The 15,833-nt window shown below is 28.9% G+C and overlaps 1 protein-coding gene across 1 annotated transcript in view; it reads left to right on the top strand.

Annotated features, from left to right (window-relative positions):
• The first annotated feature begins 308 nt into the window (after nt 1–308).
• Nucleotides 309–15,833, top strand: part of LOC123260159 (synaptotagmin-4) — a 36,066-nt gene continuing 20,541 nt past the window's right edge. The window contains exons 1-2 of the mRNA XM_044721147.1: nt 309–477; nt 951–1,645. Of these exons, the coding sequence (XP_044577082.1) occupies nt 426–477; nt 951–1,645 (747 nt within the window). The 5' untranslated portion in view covers nt 309–425. The remainder of the gene's footprint in view (nt 478–950; nt 1,646–15,833) is intronic.

Genomic DNA, 15,833 nt, shown 5'->3' with positions numbered 1-15,833 from the left:
ATTTTTTCATACATTACTATATTAATTACTTTCATGGGAATCACTACCCCTAACGTACCTGAGTTACCTCAGATGTCATTTTTTTGCTTTTGTTGATTTGATTAAGGTTCAAATAAGTAATTGCGGGTTGGTCATTCAAAATCGATGAGAATAATTACAATTGAAATTATTTATTTTACAAGTAAAAATTCTTAAAAACAGTTACATACAATCGATAGTTTGACTTCCGCTTAAATTTTAATAACAATAACAACTACCCTTTTGCGCAAGTCACGTTAAACAAGCTATTGATCGAAGTCTTTCGGTAGTGTTTCTAGATATGAAGGATTCTATCACACGCCGTAAATAACGCCCGAGTCTTTTGTCTAGTGAATCAAGTAGTTTTTCGTCATTCAACTAAGATTATTCATAATAAAACGACTAACATGGTCGATGGTCTTTTGGAGGATGGACCTTTAATAAGGCCTGTTGAATCGGGTAAGTATTTTTTACAATTTTTAATTATTTATGCACACTTCTACTTCCAGATGGTTCTTACGTAAAATGATACATCATTATTTTATAATTGAAAAACTGATATATAATATTTTGTTACTCATTAGAATTACGTTAAAAAAATCGAAAAATAAAAAATTTTTTTTGTTCACAAAAAAAATGTGAGTATATGGATACAAAAGTATGGATAAAATGATAACTCATATAATAAATTATAGAAGTCATCAGTGGATTTCATCTATACAGTTTCGGCTATTTTCAAAGACTCAGTATTTAGCAATAAATCATAAAGTCATTAAATATATTAATTTTAAAGTATTTTTACAATCGCAAATTATGTTGACGTGATATTAAAATTTTCGATAAAAAAATATAGATTACCAATTATTAATTTTCTTTTTTTTAACAAAATATAGATGCATAAATAGATTCAATATCAATAGTAAAAATTTCAGTATCAACGAACACCCTCGTTGGATTATGTATCGCTGCAATAGCAGCAATATGCGCCGCCGCGATGACCTGGTGGTTATATCGTCGACGTCGAGAGCACACAAAATTAACCATGGACAAGTCATTGGCATTTCGACCACCTCATCGCAAGCCAACAGCGGTTAAAAGTCCAGGAAGTACAAGTCATTATTTAAAAAAAAGTCCAAGTCCTACGGGGCCTGCTAAGAGTCCACCTGGTTCTGGAGGACAGACACCCAGTCCAACTGACTCTCAGCAACTCCAGAATTCTAATAATTTTTCTTCGCAGCTGAAATCACTTACAGGAGGAAACGATAATTTAGTCCAGAAGACATCCAGTGAGGTTACACTTACTGTTGAAAATGAAAAAGATAAAGCTGAGTTTGAATCTAGTGAAAAAGCAGAGCGTATACTGATCAATGGTGACACAAATAAAAATGAACTAGGACAGTTATTTTTTAAAGTACGCTACCAAGCTGATCAAAATGCACTTGCAGTCACAGTTGTTAAGTGCACAGGATTACCAGCCCGTGGACATCAAACCAGTGATCCCTACATCAAGCTTCAACTTTTACCAGATAAAGAGGATAGAGTAAAAACAAGAGTTCTAAGAAATACGCGTGATCCTGTTTATGATGAGGACTTTACATTTTTTGGCGTCTCACAAAATCAACTTCAGGTATATAAAGTCGTAATTGATAAATATACTTCACAAAAAATTGAAAAACAAAATTTTTTAGTATTCATTAACGCTGTTACTGAGAAAAATAGATATAAAATTATACTTCACAAATGAAAATTAAAAAAAAAATGTCTTTAACTAAAGAAGTACGAGCACTAAGACAACTTTTGATAAAAGGCTTGATTTATTTTTAACATGAAGTTTAAATATGTCTAAACAAATTCCGAAAATTTGAAAGAGATTGCCCGATTATTTGAATAAATAATTAACTTCAAAGTTAAGCAATTTAACATTGGTCTTATGGGGTAACTTTCAAGCATTGATACGTTTCTGTATTTTTCTCGTAAAACTGTCAGTGAATATTTTTAAAAAACTTATGGATCAAAGTCCATATATTAGTGATAAATTTAATTCGAAAAAATTGACACTTGCCCGACTAATTAAAGTGTATTAATTAAAAGAAAAATAAATGCCGCCATTAGCCAATGTTAAATTTATATCTATATATTGAGAAAAATCATATGGCTACTGCTCTCCCCTTACCGCGATAGAGTCGATACCTATCCCCGACCCGCCTAGCGCTCATACTTCCTTAAATAAGTAATTCTGTGATTTTATACACAGTAGGATGATTCAAAAAAATCAAATATTTTTTTTTTACTTACGACACTGAAAAGTTGGTTCTTTGGCACCTCTAGAAAGTGCTCACCAACTTTTAACTCTTTATATTGATGGGAAAATCCTTCTCATGACAATTTTCCATTTTTTCTTTAGTCTCTTATTAAAAAGACCACATCTCATTATGAATCAATCGGTTTATCAAATACTCATACATGATTTTGTAAAAAATTGAATCTTCTACAAAAAAAGACCGAAATGTGTTTAAGCAATTACTTTAACTGTTTCAAAGATATTCGATATCATAGTTTGAAGAATTGGTCAAAAAACATTTTTTAACTTCCCGCTAAGAAAATCGAAGATTTCCAAAAATCGGTAAGTTATTGTTTTCACCCCGTTTTGCAAAAATCGAGTTTTCATCAGATCTCGACGTTTGAAGGTCACAGAAAGCTTCCCTGACTATCCCCGCGAGGTTGTCACTATGTCTGTATGAATGTGTGTGTATATATATATATATATATATATATATATATGTGTGTGTGTGTGTGTGGGGGGGGGGGGGGTTTTTTTGTTTTTTTTGTTTTAAGGGGGGGGGAATCCTTTTTACGAATTCTAGGCATAGTTGTTTGGCCTGGATATGTGGTGATTCGACGCAGTGTCATACTAAAACTCGACGCTAGCGCCCCTACCCACTAAACCCTAAGCCCCTTTTTCTCTTTCCCCTAATCCCTCATGGAAACCGCCGTTAGGCATTACTTCGTGAGGGGAGGATCTAGCTACTGCTCTTTCTTCTGGTAACTGAGGTGTTATTTTACCTTTCTTCTAGTTGTTGTCATTTGCTCTTCTTCTTTCGATGGAACGCAAGTCTATGAGGACTTCTGTTTCAAATGTGCTGATGGCGTTCCAGGAGGCTCTTGATGACAAAATTGCTTCTACTATTGTTTCTGGTTGGATTTTCTTCTTTAGGATCATCTCCAGCTCATCTCGCTGTGGGTAAAATCGTGGGCACTCAAAGAAAACGTGCTCCGCGTCTTCATTGATTCCTGGGCAGGACGGGCACTCCGGTGAATCATCATGCTTGAAGTGGTGAAGATACGTCCGAAAACATCCATTTCCTGACAACAACTGCGTCAGATAGTAATTGACCTCGCCATGACTTCGGTTTAGCCAAACGTCGATATTCGGTATGAGACGGTGTGTCCATCTCCCTGTTGTCGCGGCGTCCCACTGCAATTGCCATCGTGCGATGCTGTTCTGCCGTTCTTTAGCTCTGAGTTCCTCGGCACTTTCATTCAAAAGTTATTGCGGTTTAAAAATTTGAAAAATTGTGTTTTATCAAACTTCTATCAGACCTTTGAGCTCGAAGAGCTCAAAAGCATAAAAAGTTATCTCTTTAAGCTCAGAGAGCTCAAAATAACACATAAATAGTATTTTTGAGCTCGGAGAGCTCAAAAACATCATTAGTGCAATTTTAAGCGCCTACACAGTAAAAAATTTTGCGTCAATGCGTCAAAAAATTTTGTGTTAAAAATTTTTATGTTAAATATTTAACACTTTTTTGTGTTAATTTAACACTTTTCTGTGTTAATTTCACACAATAAATGTTAAATTTACACATAAAAGTGTTAAACATTTAACACAAAATTTTTTGACGCAATGACGCAAAATTTTTTACTGTGTAGGTATGAAATGAGCGGGAAGTTGCACGGATGGCCTTCAGGGTCTACCGTTTTTCTAATTTTTTAAAAATAATTTTCTATCTCATTGAAAAATAAATATTGTCAAATGAGGATGATCTATTTTTGTAGGAAATTTATCGCTCTATAAAAAGGCCTAATGTGTTTAAATGATTACTCTACGATTTGGACCGATTCATAACGATAGATTTTGAGAAATCTCAAAAAAACTACGAAAAAAAAACTTTTTCAAATGTTGTTTTTTTAGAATAACTTTTCGGAAGAGTTTCGTTGCCATTAGATTTTCTGTGAGTTTAAATCAAATTCAGGTGGGTAGATATTGAGAATTCTCAAAATTAAAATTTTCAAAAAAAAATTTTTTTAGAATAATTTCAAAAATAGTGTGTTGACCGATTGCTGAATCTCATCAGCTCTTAACCTCAAAATCGACCTCGATTGCCGCAAACCAAGTTGAAATCAGTTGATCCGTTCAAAAGATATCGTTGTCAAAAAATTTGGAAAAAAGCGTTCTATTTACATAACTCCGAAATTTCTGTTCGGAAAAAAGTATTTGTTACATTACTCCAAAATTTCACGTCTGATCGTTTGGTAGATAAAAATTAATCTTTGGAATAGATCATTTTTCGATCTTTTTGAGCTCGTACATAGCGGGAAATTTCAGGGATGGCCTACAGGGCTAACCGTTTTTCAAATTTTTTTCCATGTTATTTTAATGAAAAATGGAAAATTTCGACTTACTACCTTTAAATGTCAATATTAAGCACTCCAATTGTGACAGGTCCTTTATTTTGACACACCCTCAGACGAAATTTCATACTCATTTAAAAAAAAAACTTCAAAAGCTTCAAAGATATCGAATTTTCAAAAATAAAGTTTCTTGAAAAGAAAAAAAAAAAAGAATTTTTCGAAAAATTTTTCTCTATTATTTTATTTTAGTTTCAAAATTTCGAAGACGTTTTCTAAAAATCATGCATAATTTGATTATCCTGAAAATTTGTCACAATAAACCCATATAATATATTTTCCGCAACTTTTTAAGCCTGGTTTGACAGTGGGCCTATCATGGCTCATATTTTTTATTTGATTTTTCAGAATTTGAAAAATTTAGTTTTTCCTATTAATCTTTATAACTATCAACTTATGTCTCTGTAGTCTTTTCTTTTAGGTATTTCAAAAAAATTTGAATTTGATTTGGCATTCAATCCACTATGTCCATGTAGGATATATAACGCGGCTAAGAAAATATTTTTCTTCCTAATTATTTTCTTGAGTAAAAAAAAAATTTTTTTTGACACAAGAAATTTCACTTATTGCAACAAAATTAATTCTCTTGCTTTAAGAAATACGTATATTGATCCAAGAAAATTTCTTTATAAATAAACTTATAAGTCAAGAAAATCTCGTTGTTTTGAGAAAATTCAGCTTCTTGCTCCAAAAAATTTAGTTCTTGATAGAAGTAAATTTTCTTGTCTTGAGAAAATTTCTCTTTTGCTCCAAAAAATTAAATATCTTGATAGTAAATTTTCATTAATATTTTTATTAGTTGGCGCTGAAGTAGGTGGCGCTGCTTCCCTAAAGTATCTAAAAATCTTTATCAAATGTAAAAATTTATTGTATCAAATATTTATGATAATTTAAATGAAGAAAAAATTACTTCCACGAAGAATAGAATTCTAAGAAAAATTTTTACTTTGGCCAACACAACTTCGGTCTTTCTTCAGGCACCCTAAAATTTTCTTGAGCCAAGAATTTTGTTCTCCAGTCAGAAAGAAATTTTTCTTTCTGTGTACTGCCCACAATAACTGAAGGATATTTATGAAACTCTCCACACTTTTTTTTTTGGTTAAATACCTTGAACGAGTTCAAAGACGAGCAAAATCGGCCGGTGTTTAGAAACGGTTGTCCTTTGAAACTTTCAGAATAACGAAAACTGAAATTTTCGTAACTTTATTAATGAATAACTTTTTCTTACTACGCCGGTCGAAAGTACGGGGTTCCCGCTGCGATTTCATGGCAGAAAGCCTCACTTTTATGTCGTGGTCGAGTCGCGCATGCGCTTTACGACGGCGAGCCGAAAAATGTATTCATGTACTGACAACGAAACACGAGGCAGCAGTAAGTCCGAAAATCGGTAGTCGCGCTCACTCTATTACTAATGTTTACAAGCATAACCTTACTTGTGATTGTTATGAATGTATATGTCTTGTTATGTGTCAATTATTTTAGGTTGAAACTAAGTTAATTACAGAAAATAAATATTTATTTTAATGAATTGAGACTTGTTAAATATTAAAATAAAAAAAAAAACGAAAAATATTTTTTATTCTGATAAATATTCTCAAATAAATAAATTCATTATTGAACAAATAATTATATGGAAAAATACACAAACAGATTTTTGTCTATACATTTTACAATTATTTTTTTAATTTTCTGTTTATTCTTATTCTTAAAATCAGAGTTAATCTTTATATATATATATATATATATATATATATATATATATATATATATATATAAAATTGAAGGTATGTGTCCCTATATTTCACTTTGCAGCCAAAACTACGCTTCGCAGACGAATAGTGTTTATATGTGGCAATAGGTACAAGATTCCCATCGTGCACTATGGTAGTTGCAAGTCGATAATTATAAGGGTGTAAAAGATACAGGGGTTGAAAGATGTTCTGATTGATCGAAATTGTTCTAGAAAATTCTAGAATGATCCAGAAATTTCTAGAAAGATCTGGAAAGTTCTAAAATCTACGTATAGATTCTGATCGAATGAGAATGTTCTAGAAAATTCGAAAATGATCTGGGAAGTTCTAAAATCTACGTTTGTATTCTGATCGAATGAAATTGTTCTAGAAAATTCTAGAATGATCCAGAAATGTCTAGAATGATCTGGAAAGTTATAAAATTTATGTTTAGATTCTGATCAAATGAGAATGTTCTAGAAAATTCTAGAATGATCTGGGAAGTTCTAAAATCTACATTTAGATTCTAATCGATTGAGAATGTTCTATAAAATTCTAGAATGATCTAGGAAGTTCTAAATTCTACGTCTAGATTCTGATCAATTGAGAATGTTCTAGAAAATTCTCAAATGATCGAGGAAGTTATAAAATCGACGTTTAGATTCTGATCGAATGAGAATGTTCTAGAAAATTCTAGAATGATCTGAGAAGTTCTGATATGATATGAGAAGTTCTAAAATCTACGTTTAGATTCTGATCAAATGAGAATGTTCTAGAAGTTTCTAAAATGATTTAGGAAGTTATAAAATCCAAGTTTAGATTCTGATTGCATGAGAAAGTTCAAGAAAATTCTAGAATGATCTAAGAAGTTCTAAAATGATTTGGGAAGTTCTAAAATCTACGTTTAGATTATGATCAAATGAAATTGTTCTAGAAAATTCTAGAATGATCTAAAAATTTCTAGAATGATCTGAGAAGTTTTAAAATGATATGGGAAGTTCTAAAATCTACATTTAGATTCTGATTGAATGAGAATGTTCTAGAAAATTCTAGAATGATCTGGAAAGTTTTAAAATTATATGGGAAGTTGTAAAATCTACGTTTAGATTGTGATCAAATGAGAATGTTTTGGAAGATTTTAAAATGATCTGTTGTCGCGGTCTTGTTACGTTTCCTATGAGATGTTTTGGTCTGCTCTGCTACTACCTAATAGTAAAATCATTATTTATTTTATTATTTAAATAAGTATTATATTATAATGAGATTCGGTCAAATAAATAAATTATGAATTATGACTATCCAAATATATTATAAAATCAATTTTTATATTATATTTATGATAAACTCATATGATACATTATGTAGATCATAGAATCATTGTCATCTAAGACAGCAGCACAGCAGACAGAAACTTCAAGACGCACGGAGATCACTAAAATTAAGCAGCATTGAGCAGGGTTAATAGTTGGATGGGTGACCGCTGGTGTTATAGCCGTAAAATTATAGCTAGATAATTTTTTTTTGCATTATAATTGGTTACAGAGAATTGCGTAGGACCATATTAAATACTATATCCATAAAATTAACCCAATAATTAATTAGATGTAATAAATATATAATTAAATATTGTTATATATGATTAGATATGATTATATTTGGCCATTTTTCATATATAATCATATATAACCAATTTATATATAAATATATATAATTATATATAAATATTTTTTCTCGGATTAACAATTATCGTACTTGCAATGTTAATGTTCGTGCTCCAAAAAATTGTTAATTAATTAATGGATAACTTATTGAAAAATCGCGATAAAAATTTTTGACCACGTATTATTGTTTATTGATCTATCCTGCAGGTTTATGAATTTTTTAAATTTTTAATTTTCATATTTAATAAGTTTAAATAATATTTATTCATTAAAGGTCCGAAGGGGGCGTGGCTTGCGCAAACCGGAGTACCCGTTATCGGACGTATTTTCAACCCTCTAGGAAAATTATAAATATTGGTCCTACAATTCCGGGAGTCAAAAATTTTTTTAGAAAATTTCCTCCTCTTTTTGAATCTTTTTTCAAATTTGAAAAATCTTTATTAGTTTTAGAGATATTTGCAAAAAACTAGAACCCCTTTTTTTTAGTTAATTGTTAATAACTTTTGCAATTTTTGCAAGCGGAATTTCATTTTCTTTCGAAAATCTTCTAGATGCCAGTCCGAACCGAATGACACTTCAATCATAATTTTCGGAGACTGCTGAAAAAAGTTGACCAAAAAGGCACTTGTTGACTAGACTAATAAACCAAAACGTACGAGAAAAGAAATGTAAAAAATTATAAATTTTGAATGTGTAAGCTGAAATAATATACATGAAAAATTTAATTTATGTAGCATATTATATTAATATTAATAATTTATAACTTTTAGGTCAAGCCGTAATAAATACATGAACCTGATCTTATTTTTTAAAATAAGGTCTGAAAGGTACTCAGACATTTTTATTAAATGTTACTAAATAATCAAAAAAATTTTTTTAGTATTAAATTAAACGAATATTAGGCAGAGTTAATAAATTTATTTAATACTAATCAAATTGTCGTCGAAGTTCTAATAAATATTAATCAATATTAGTATATAGAAAAATTTATTAAATACCAAAAAAAAATTTTACTTGATAAAAATGATAATTTATTAATATTGATAGGAATAATTACAAATGATGGTAAAGCGATTAGGTGATTTTTTGGATTTTTATTGGTCAGAAAAATGGAAGGTTTTGGGGATGGGGTTTATTTGATTTCATTAATAAAGGAGTTGATTTTCAGAAAGGTATCTTTTGACAATTTTTTCATAGAGATAAAAAAAAATCAATTATATAGATTAAATAAAACTTTATTTATCGGCTAAAACTAACGTTGCAAACGCGAAGGGTTTGAGTAGTGCTTTACTTTCACTCTCTCAAGATCAAGCAACTATCTCGGCTTAAATTTCTTGTATTTTTGCACGCCTCATAGCGCGAAGCGCGTGAGGTTGTGCTTTATACTCAACTTGTCAAGGTCAAGCAATTTTGTGATCTTTAAGTGCTTCTATCACAACCATATTACACTTATACAATGATATAAGTAGATGTACACCGAAAAAGCACTTAAATTAAATCATTTTTTACTTTCTAAAATTATTTCATGTTGCTATTTTGGAAAAAATTTTACGTGGACGTCCGGATATCACCCCATTTTGGATGTACCAACGATTACTCCCGAACAAATTAATATTTCAAGACTGGACCTTTTTTATTAGTTTAAGAATTCGATGAACTGGATCCGTATTTCATATCAGTGGCCTAGTTTACGTATTTTTTTTTTAATTGAATTTTTATTAAAATTCACTACGATACAACCGTACAAAGCCAAATTAACTTTTCTTATTTGTCACGTGAAAACTATGGCGCCACTTGATCAAGCTAGATTTTTTTAGACTGCGTGCGTATATGACAAGAAAAAAGGACGCCGATATTTAAAAAATAAAATAAAAAATACTCTGTAAGAAATTAGTTAATTATAATTTTTTTTTTTTTTAATCAATTACACAATCAATTTTTTTCTTTTCTTAAAAAATGAATGAGCGTTATGAGGCGTGCACTTTTGGATTTTCCAAACTTTTTTATCTTTTGTACACCTTGAGTATTAAGGTAAGCCCTGAATAAAAAAAAGTATTGAGACGAAGAAAAAAGTATTGAAAAGTATTGGATTGACTAGAAAACCAATACTTTTCAATACTTTTTTCTTTGTCTCAATACTTTTTTTTTTATCAGGGAGAGCCCCAATAGATGATCATGTACCAATATTCACAAATATAGATATACAAATATATGGAGTGATCATGTACTGGTACATGAGCATCTATTGGGGCTTTTACCCAAAATGAGTTGACAAATTTCAACAAAAACACTTTTTTATGACAGTAGACATAGTCTAGTCGAGAAATGAGTTTTCTGCGAAAAATCGTTAGCCTGCTCTTAAAAATATGACGATTGGTGCATTGGATTCAGAATTTAATTCTGAGAAAGAGGTATTTTTTAATTTATCCACCATTAAAAAATTCATTTGTTATAAACAAAAAACGAAGAGAAAAAAGGAGAGTCTCCGTTTTGTAGCTATAATTTCAAAAATATTAAAGAAATTTGAAATTTGAAAAATTACATTTTCATTTTATTTTTTTTCCGTAGCTTTAAAAAATTACAAATACAGCTATGTGCATCAAAGTTGTAAGGAAAATTGTTCTCTATTTTTTATTGAATTTTAAAATACTTACCCTATCAAAATTGAAGCGGTCAACTATTTTATCAACTTATAAATTGTTATAACTTCTAAACTATTGATGATACGGTCTTTGACACTGAGGACGATCTTTTAGACAATTTATTTATTCATAAAATAAATTTTTCATATGATCGATATCTATTATGGTTCAATTTCTATAAACATTTTTTTTTTTTTTAAATTCGTTACTTGAATCTTTAAATGGTTATATCTTTTAGACTATTGAAGTTACAGCTTTTATGATTCAGGACAATTTTATGGAGTAAATATGTGCCTTGAGGGTCAACCGTTTTCCAGATTTTTTTATAAACAAATGGTTATAAAAATTGAACCATAATAGATATCGATCATATAAAAAATTTATTATATGAATCAATAAATTCTCTAAAAGATCTTCTTGAATGTCCAAGACCGTATCATCAATAGTTTAGAAGTTATAACAATTTATAAGTTAATAAAATAGTTGACCGTTCCAACTTTGATGAGGTAAAGTATTTTAAAATTCAATAAAAAATAGAGAAAAATTTTTTTTACAAATCTGATGCACATGGCTAAATTTGTAATTTTTAAAAGCAACGGAAAAAAAATAAAATGAAAATGGAAATTTGTTTATAACAAATTGTTTATAAAATAAACGATGAAAATTCAAATAAAAACAAAATTTTTTTTATAGTTATATTGAGAATTGTAAATGATGATTTAAAAAAAAATGATAAATTGATTAATGATGATTAAAGATGATTAATGAAAAATGAAAAAAACAATTAGGGTAGAAGCACCGTTTTTGGACAGTTAAGATTTGAATTAATTTATAAAAAATTATAATATTATAACCATATTTTTGTTGAGTTTTGAAAAATTTATATTAAAACAAATCGAGTTTGTAATGGTTTATTAATATAAATTCATTTCTATCGTTTATTTGAACATTAAATGGCCATAAATGGTACAGTGGCCACAAACGGTATTTCTACCCTATAAACAATTAAAAAATTTTTTTAAGTAAAAGTTTCTTATAAGTTATAACATTAACCGGATATTTCAATTTTTGATTACTTTGAAAAATCATTATAAGCAAATGAAAAAACTTTTACAATGGAATCTTGTTCATTATTTATATAATAAGAGCTCCTAAAAGGAAAAAAAATTATAGACTCATTTTTTAAACTTTTATAATAGATTTTATGAAAACTCAAGTCTACGAAAAATTAGTTAATTAACAATTAAATAACTTAAGCAAAAATCAAGCTAAAAAATTTTTTTTTGGGGGCTATATTTCTTCAAGTGTCTAGATGACACCATAATTTATTCAGATTTTTAAATTAATATTGAATGTTATAAAAACATTATTTTGTGTTGAATACTTTGCTTGGCGGTAATGCCTAGACACCGAAACGGCCGCACGGAGCCCAACTTTCAACGTTAAATTAAAATTATAAATAATGGAGCTACAACTCCAGGAGTCAAGACTTATTTTACTAAAATTTTTTCCTCTTTTAAGATCTTTTTTCAAATTTCATATATCTTGAATATTTTCGAAGTTATAGCTACAAAACGGATACTCTCTTTTTTTCTCTTCGTTTTTTGTTTATAACAAATGAAATCTTTAATGGCGGATAAATTAAAAAATACCTCTTTCTCAGAATTAAATTCTGAATCCAATGCACCAATCGTCATATTTTTAAGAGCAGGCTAACGATTTTTCGCAGAAAACTCACTTCTTGACTAGACTATATGTCTATTGTCATAAAAAAATGTTTTTGTTGAAATTTGTCAACTCATTTAGGGTAAAAGCCCCAATAGATGCTCATGTACCAGTACATGATCACTCCATGTATTTGTATATCTATATTTTTGAATACTGGTACATGATCATCTATTGGGGCTTTTACCTTAATACTCAAAGTGCACAAAAGATAAGATACAAGAAATTTAAGCCGAGATAGTTGCTTAACCCTGAAAGAGTGAGAGTAAAGTACTACTCAAATGCTTCGCGTTGAGACGTGCAAAAGTAATATGGCCCCTAGAGTAACAGAAAAAAAAAGAAGAGACAGTTATTGTTATTATAATTCATTTGATGGTTATTTAAATTTTGCTGAATAAAAAGGAGATTATATCATCTCTACAGGTTAATCCACAGATTCGGTAGAATCTGGCGCCAAGTTCCGTTCAAATCTGCTGTAAACGGAGCGCCAGACTACCGACTGTGTTTACTGTAAGCAGAACGGTATTTTGAGGTTGCAAAATTTTATTTAATTCTACGGTACTTTTTTTTCCTAAATTGTATATTATAACAGTAATTCATACTTTATTTGACTGTTATTAATTAATTATATTCACTTATAACAATTAATCTACTTGAAATTATTAAATTTAATCAGCACAAACTATAGCAACGCAAAAATTTCGATCCTGACTTTTTTTCGATGGGCAAAGTGATCTGCCACAGACTAAATAATTCGAGAATGCATAGTAATCCTTCATTAGATGGGAAACTACAGTTAAAAATAGATATCTACACCCGCCAGAGTGCGCTGGAATTATTTTTACATAAACTGTAGTTTCAAGGGGATAGTTTGCTATAAAAAATGCAACCAACGCGAGATTTGATTAAGTTGGTACCAATTGTAAATTTTTATTATAATTACAAAAAATACTAAAATCCGAACAGAAACAGTTTCACTGTAAAAGAAATCGCGCCAAGTCCACGTTCATAAGACTAGTAAGAAAAAAAAATTTGTTTTTTTCTTTACAAAAATATATAAAATAAAAAAATTAAAAAATCCAAGTAACCGATATGATTGTTTATGATTTTCGGAAATTAAAAAAAATTTTGTTATAAATTTAAAAATTAAGAAAAAAATTTTGGAACGTACTTGGTGTGCGTCATTGTGTATTTCAAGGTTTTTAAATTTTGCAACCGCGCACACTAAATATGTTCCAAACTTTTTTTTTAATTTTTAAATTTGTAACAAAATTTTTTTTAATTTCTGAAAATCATAAACAATCATATCGGTTACTTGGATTTTTTAATTTTTTTATTTTATATATTTTTGTAAAGAAAAAAACAAATTTTTTTTTCCTACTAGTCTTATGAACGTGGACTTGGCGCGATTTTTTTTACAGTGAAACTGTTTTTGTTCGGATAGATTATACATGATATCTTAGAAAAAGATAATAAATTTTTATTACATGTCCTTATGACATCCGAAGTAGATCGTGAGAATTTTTCTTTTGAGGATTCAACGTATTTTCGCATGAAACATGCAGAAATGAAAAAAAAAATTTCCCCAAATTCAAATATTTGTTGTAATGTACCAACTGTAGTAGAAAATCATTAAGTCCAGTTGATTCATGTTTATTATTAAATTAGCGTAAAGATGAATTGTATGTATTATTATAAATTTGGGAAACATCCTCTTTCTATAATCATGCATGGTAAACCCACCATTAATAAATTTTAAGTCCTGTCATAAACGATCAAATTTTTCCAAAATGAAGATTTTTTAATTTTAAAAAGTACTTATAGTCTCGTCAACATGTGCCTTTTTGGTCAGCTTTTTTCAGCAGTTTCCGAAAATTATGATTCGGGTATCATTCGATTCGGAATGGCATCTAGATGATTTTTGAAAAAAATGAAGTTCCACTTGCAAAAATTGCAAAAGTTATTAACAATTAACTAAAAAAAAGGGGGAGTTTTTTTTTGCAAATATCTTAAAAACTAATAAAGATTTAAAAAAGATTCAAAAAAGAAGAGAAAATTTCCTGAAAAGATTTCCCGACTCCCGAAACTGTAGGACCAATATTTATAATTTTCCCAGAGGGACGAAAACGGATGCTCTGGCTTGCGTAAGCCACGCTTACTTTGGACACTTCATTAACAAAAATTATTTTAACATATTGAATATAAAATTGAATCAATGGAAAAATTTAGGGTCTTACTGGACAGACAAATGAACCATATTTCGCCTGAAAAAAATTTTTATCACAATTTTTCAATTAGTTATGCAATAGTTGATTAATAATTTTTTTCTGCTTGAATATGAACATTGCAACAGTCATAATTGTTAAACTATAAATTTGAGATTTTTTTCCTCTCTTGAAGCAATTTTTTGAAGGCTTAAAAAAAGATTCCCGTTGGAAAAATTAAAAAATTTTTATTCTTCAGTTTTTTATTAATAAATTTCGTTGTTCCGAAATTAAAAACTTTAATTAATCACCGAAAAAAATTTTTTTTTTTTTTTAAATATTATTGATCCGTTTTTATGTTGTCAAAAGCTGCATAGAAATAATTTTTTTAAATTTTCATCTCTTATTGTTTAAAAAATTATTATAAACAAATGCGTTGTTTATAGGATAATTGAAATTTTTTTTATGGAATTTTAATCTTTGAAACAAATATAATTTTTAAAAGAAAAATCGTTCCTTGAAATAATTTTTTTATTGCTTAAAAACGCATTTGTTCGTTACGTTCAACGCTTAAATTATTTTTAATTAAAATTATTATAAATGATATAGATGAACAATTATAATTAAGTTTTTCTTGGTTTTTATTTTTTTTTAATTTTTATTTAAAATTTTTCAATCGCTTTAAAATATGATATATTCAAATATTTTTTAAAAATTTAGATCATTTATAATTTGAATTCTTGAGATACACAGAAAAAAATAGAAGTTAGCAGCCGATATAAAAGAATGTTTCAAAATTGGTAAAAAAATTTTTTCATATAACCTGCATTGAAAATGTGAGTTTCAATGCCTGTTGAGCCAACCGAAACTAGACAATTTCAGACCAATGCGACTGTGCCGGGCAGGTATTAATTATTTCTTCCCGGCGGACAGAAAATGACGATTTTCTGTCCGCGAGGTGAAGTTGCAGCTTTATTTTCAATCCTATCAATTGTTTGTTTATTTTATACCTTTATAATTGTCATTCTAACCGTTAACTGTACTGACATATTATAATTCTGTTATTAAGCATAAATAAGAATGATAAAAGAAAACTTGTCAATTTACGAATAATGTTTGGTAAAAAATAAACTATTACTTTCTATTTTATTATAAGTTTCATAA

Source organism: Cotesia glomerata, linkage group LG2 (assembly GCF_020080835.1).
Source record: "Cotesia glomerata isolate CgM1 linkage group LG2, MPM_Cglom_v2.3, whole genome shotgun sequence".
In the NCBI taxonomy this organism is placed as follows: Eukaryota; Metazoa; Arthropoda; class Insecta; order Hymenoptera; family Braconidae; genus Cotesia; species Cotesia glomerata.
Note: the sequence above shows the minus strand (reverse complement) of the source record. Positions and strands in the feature narration are given on the sequence as shown.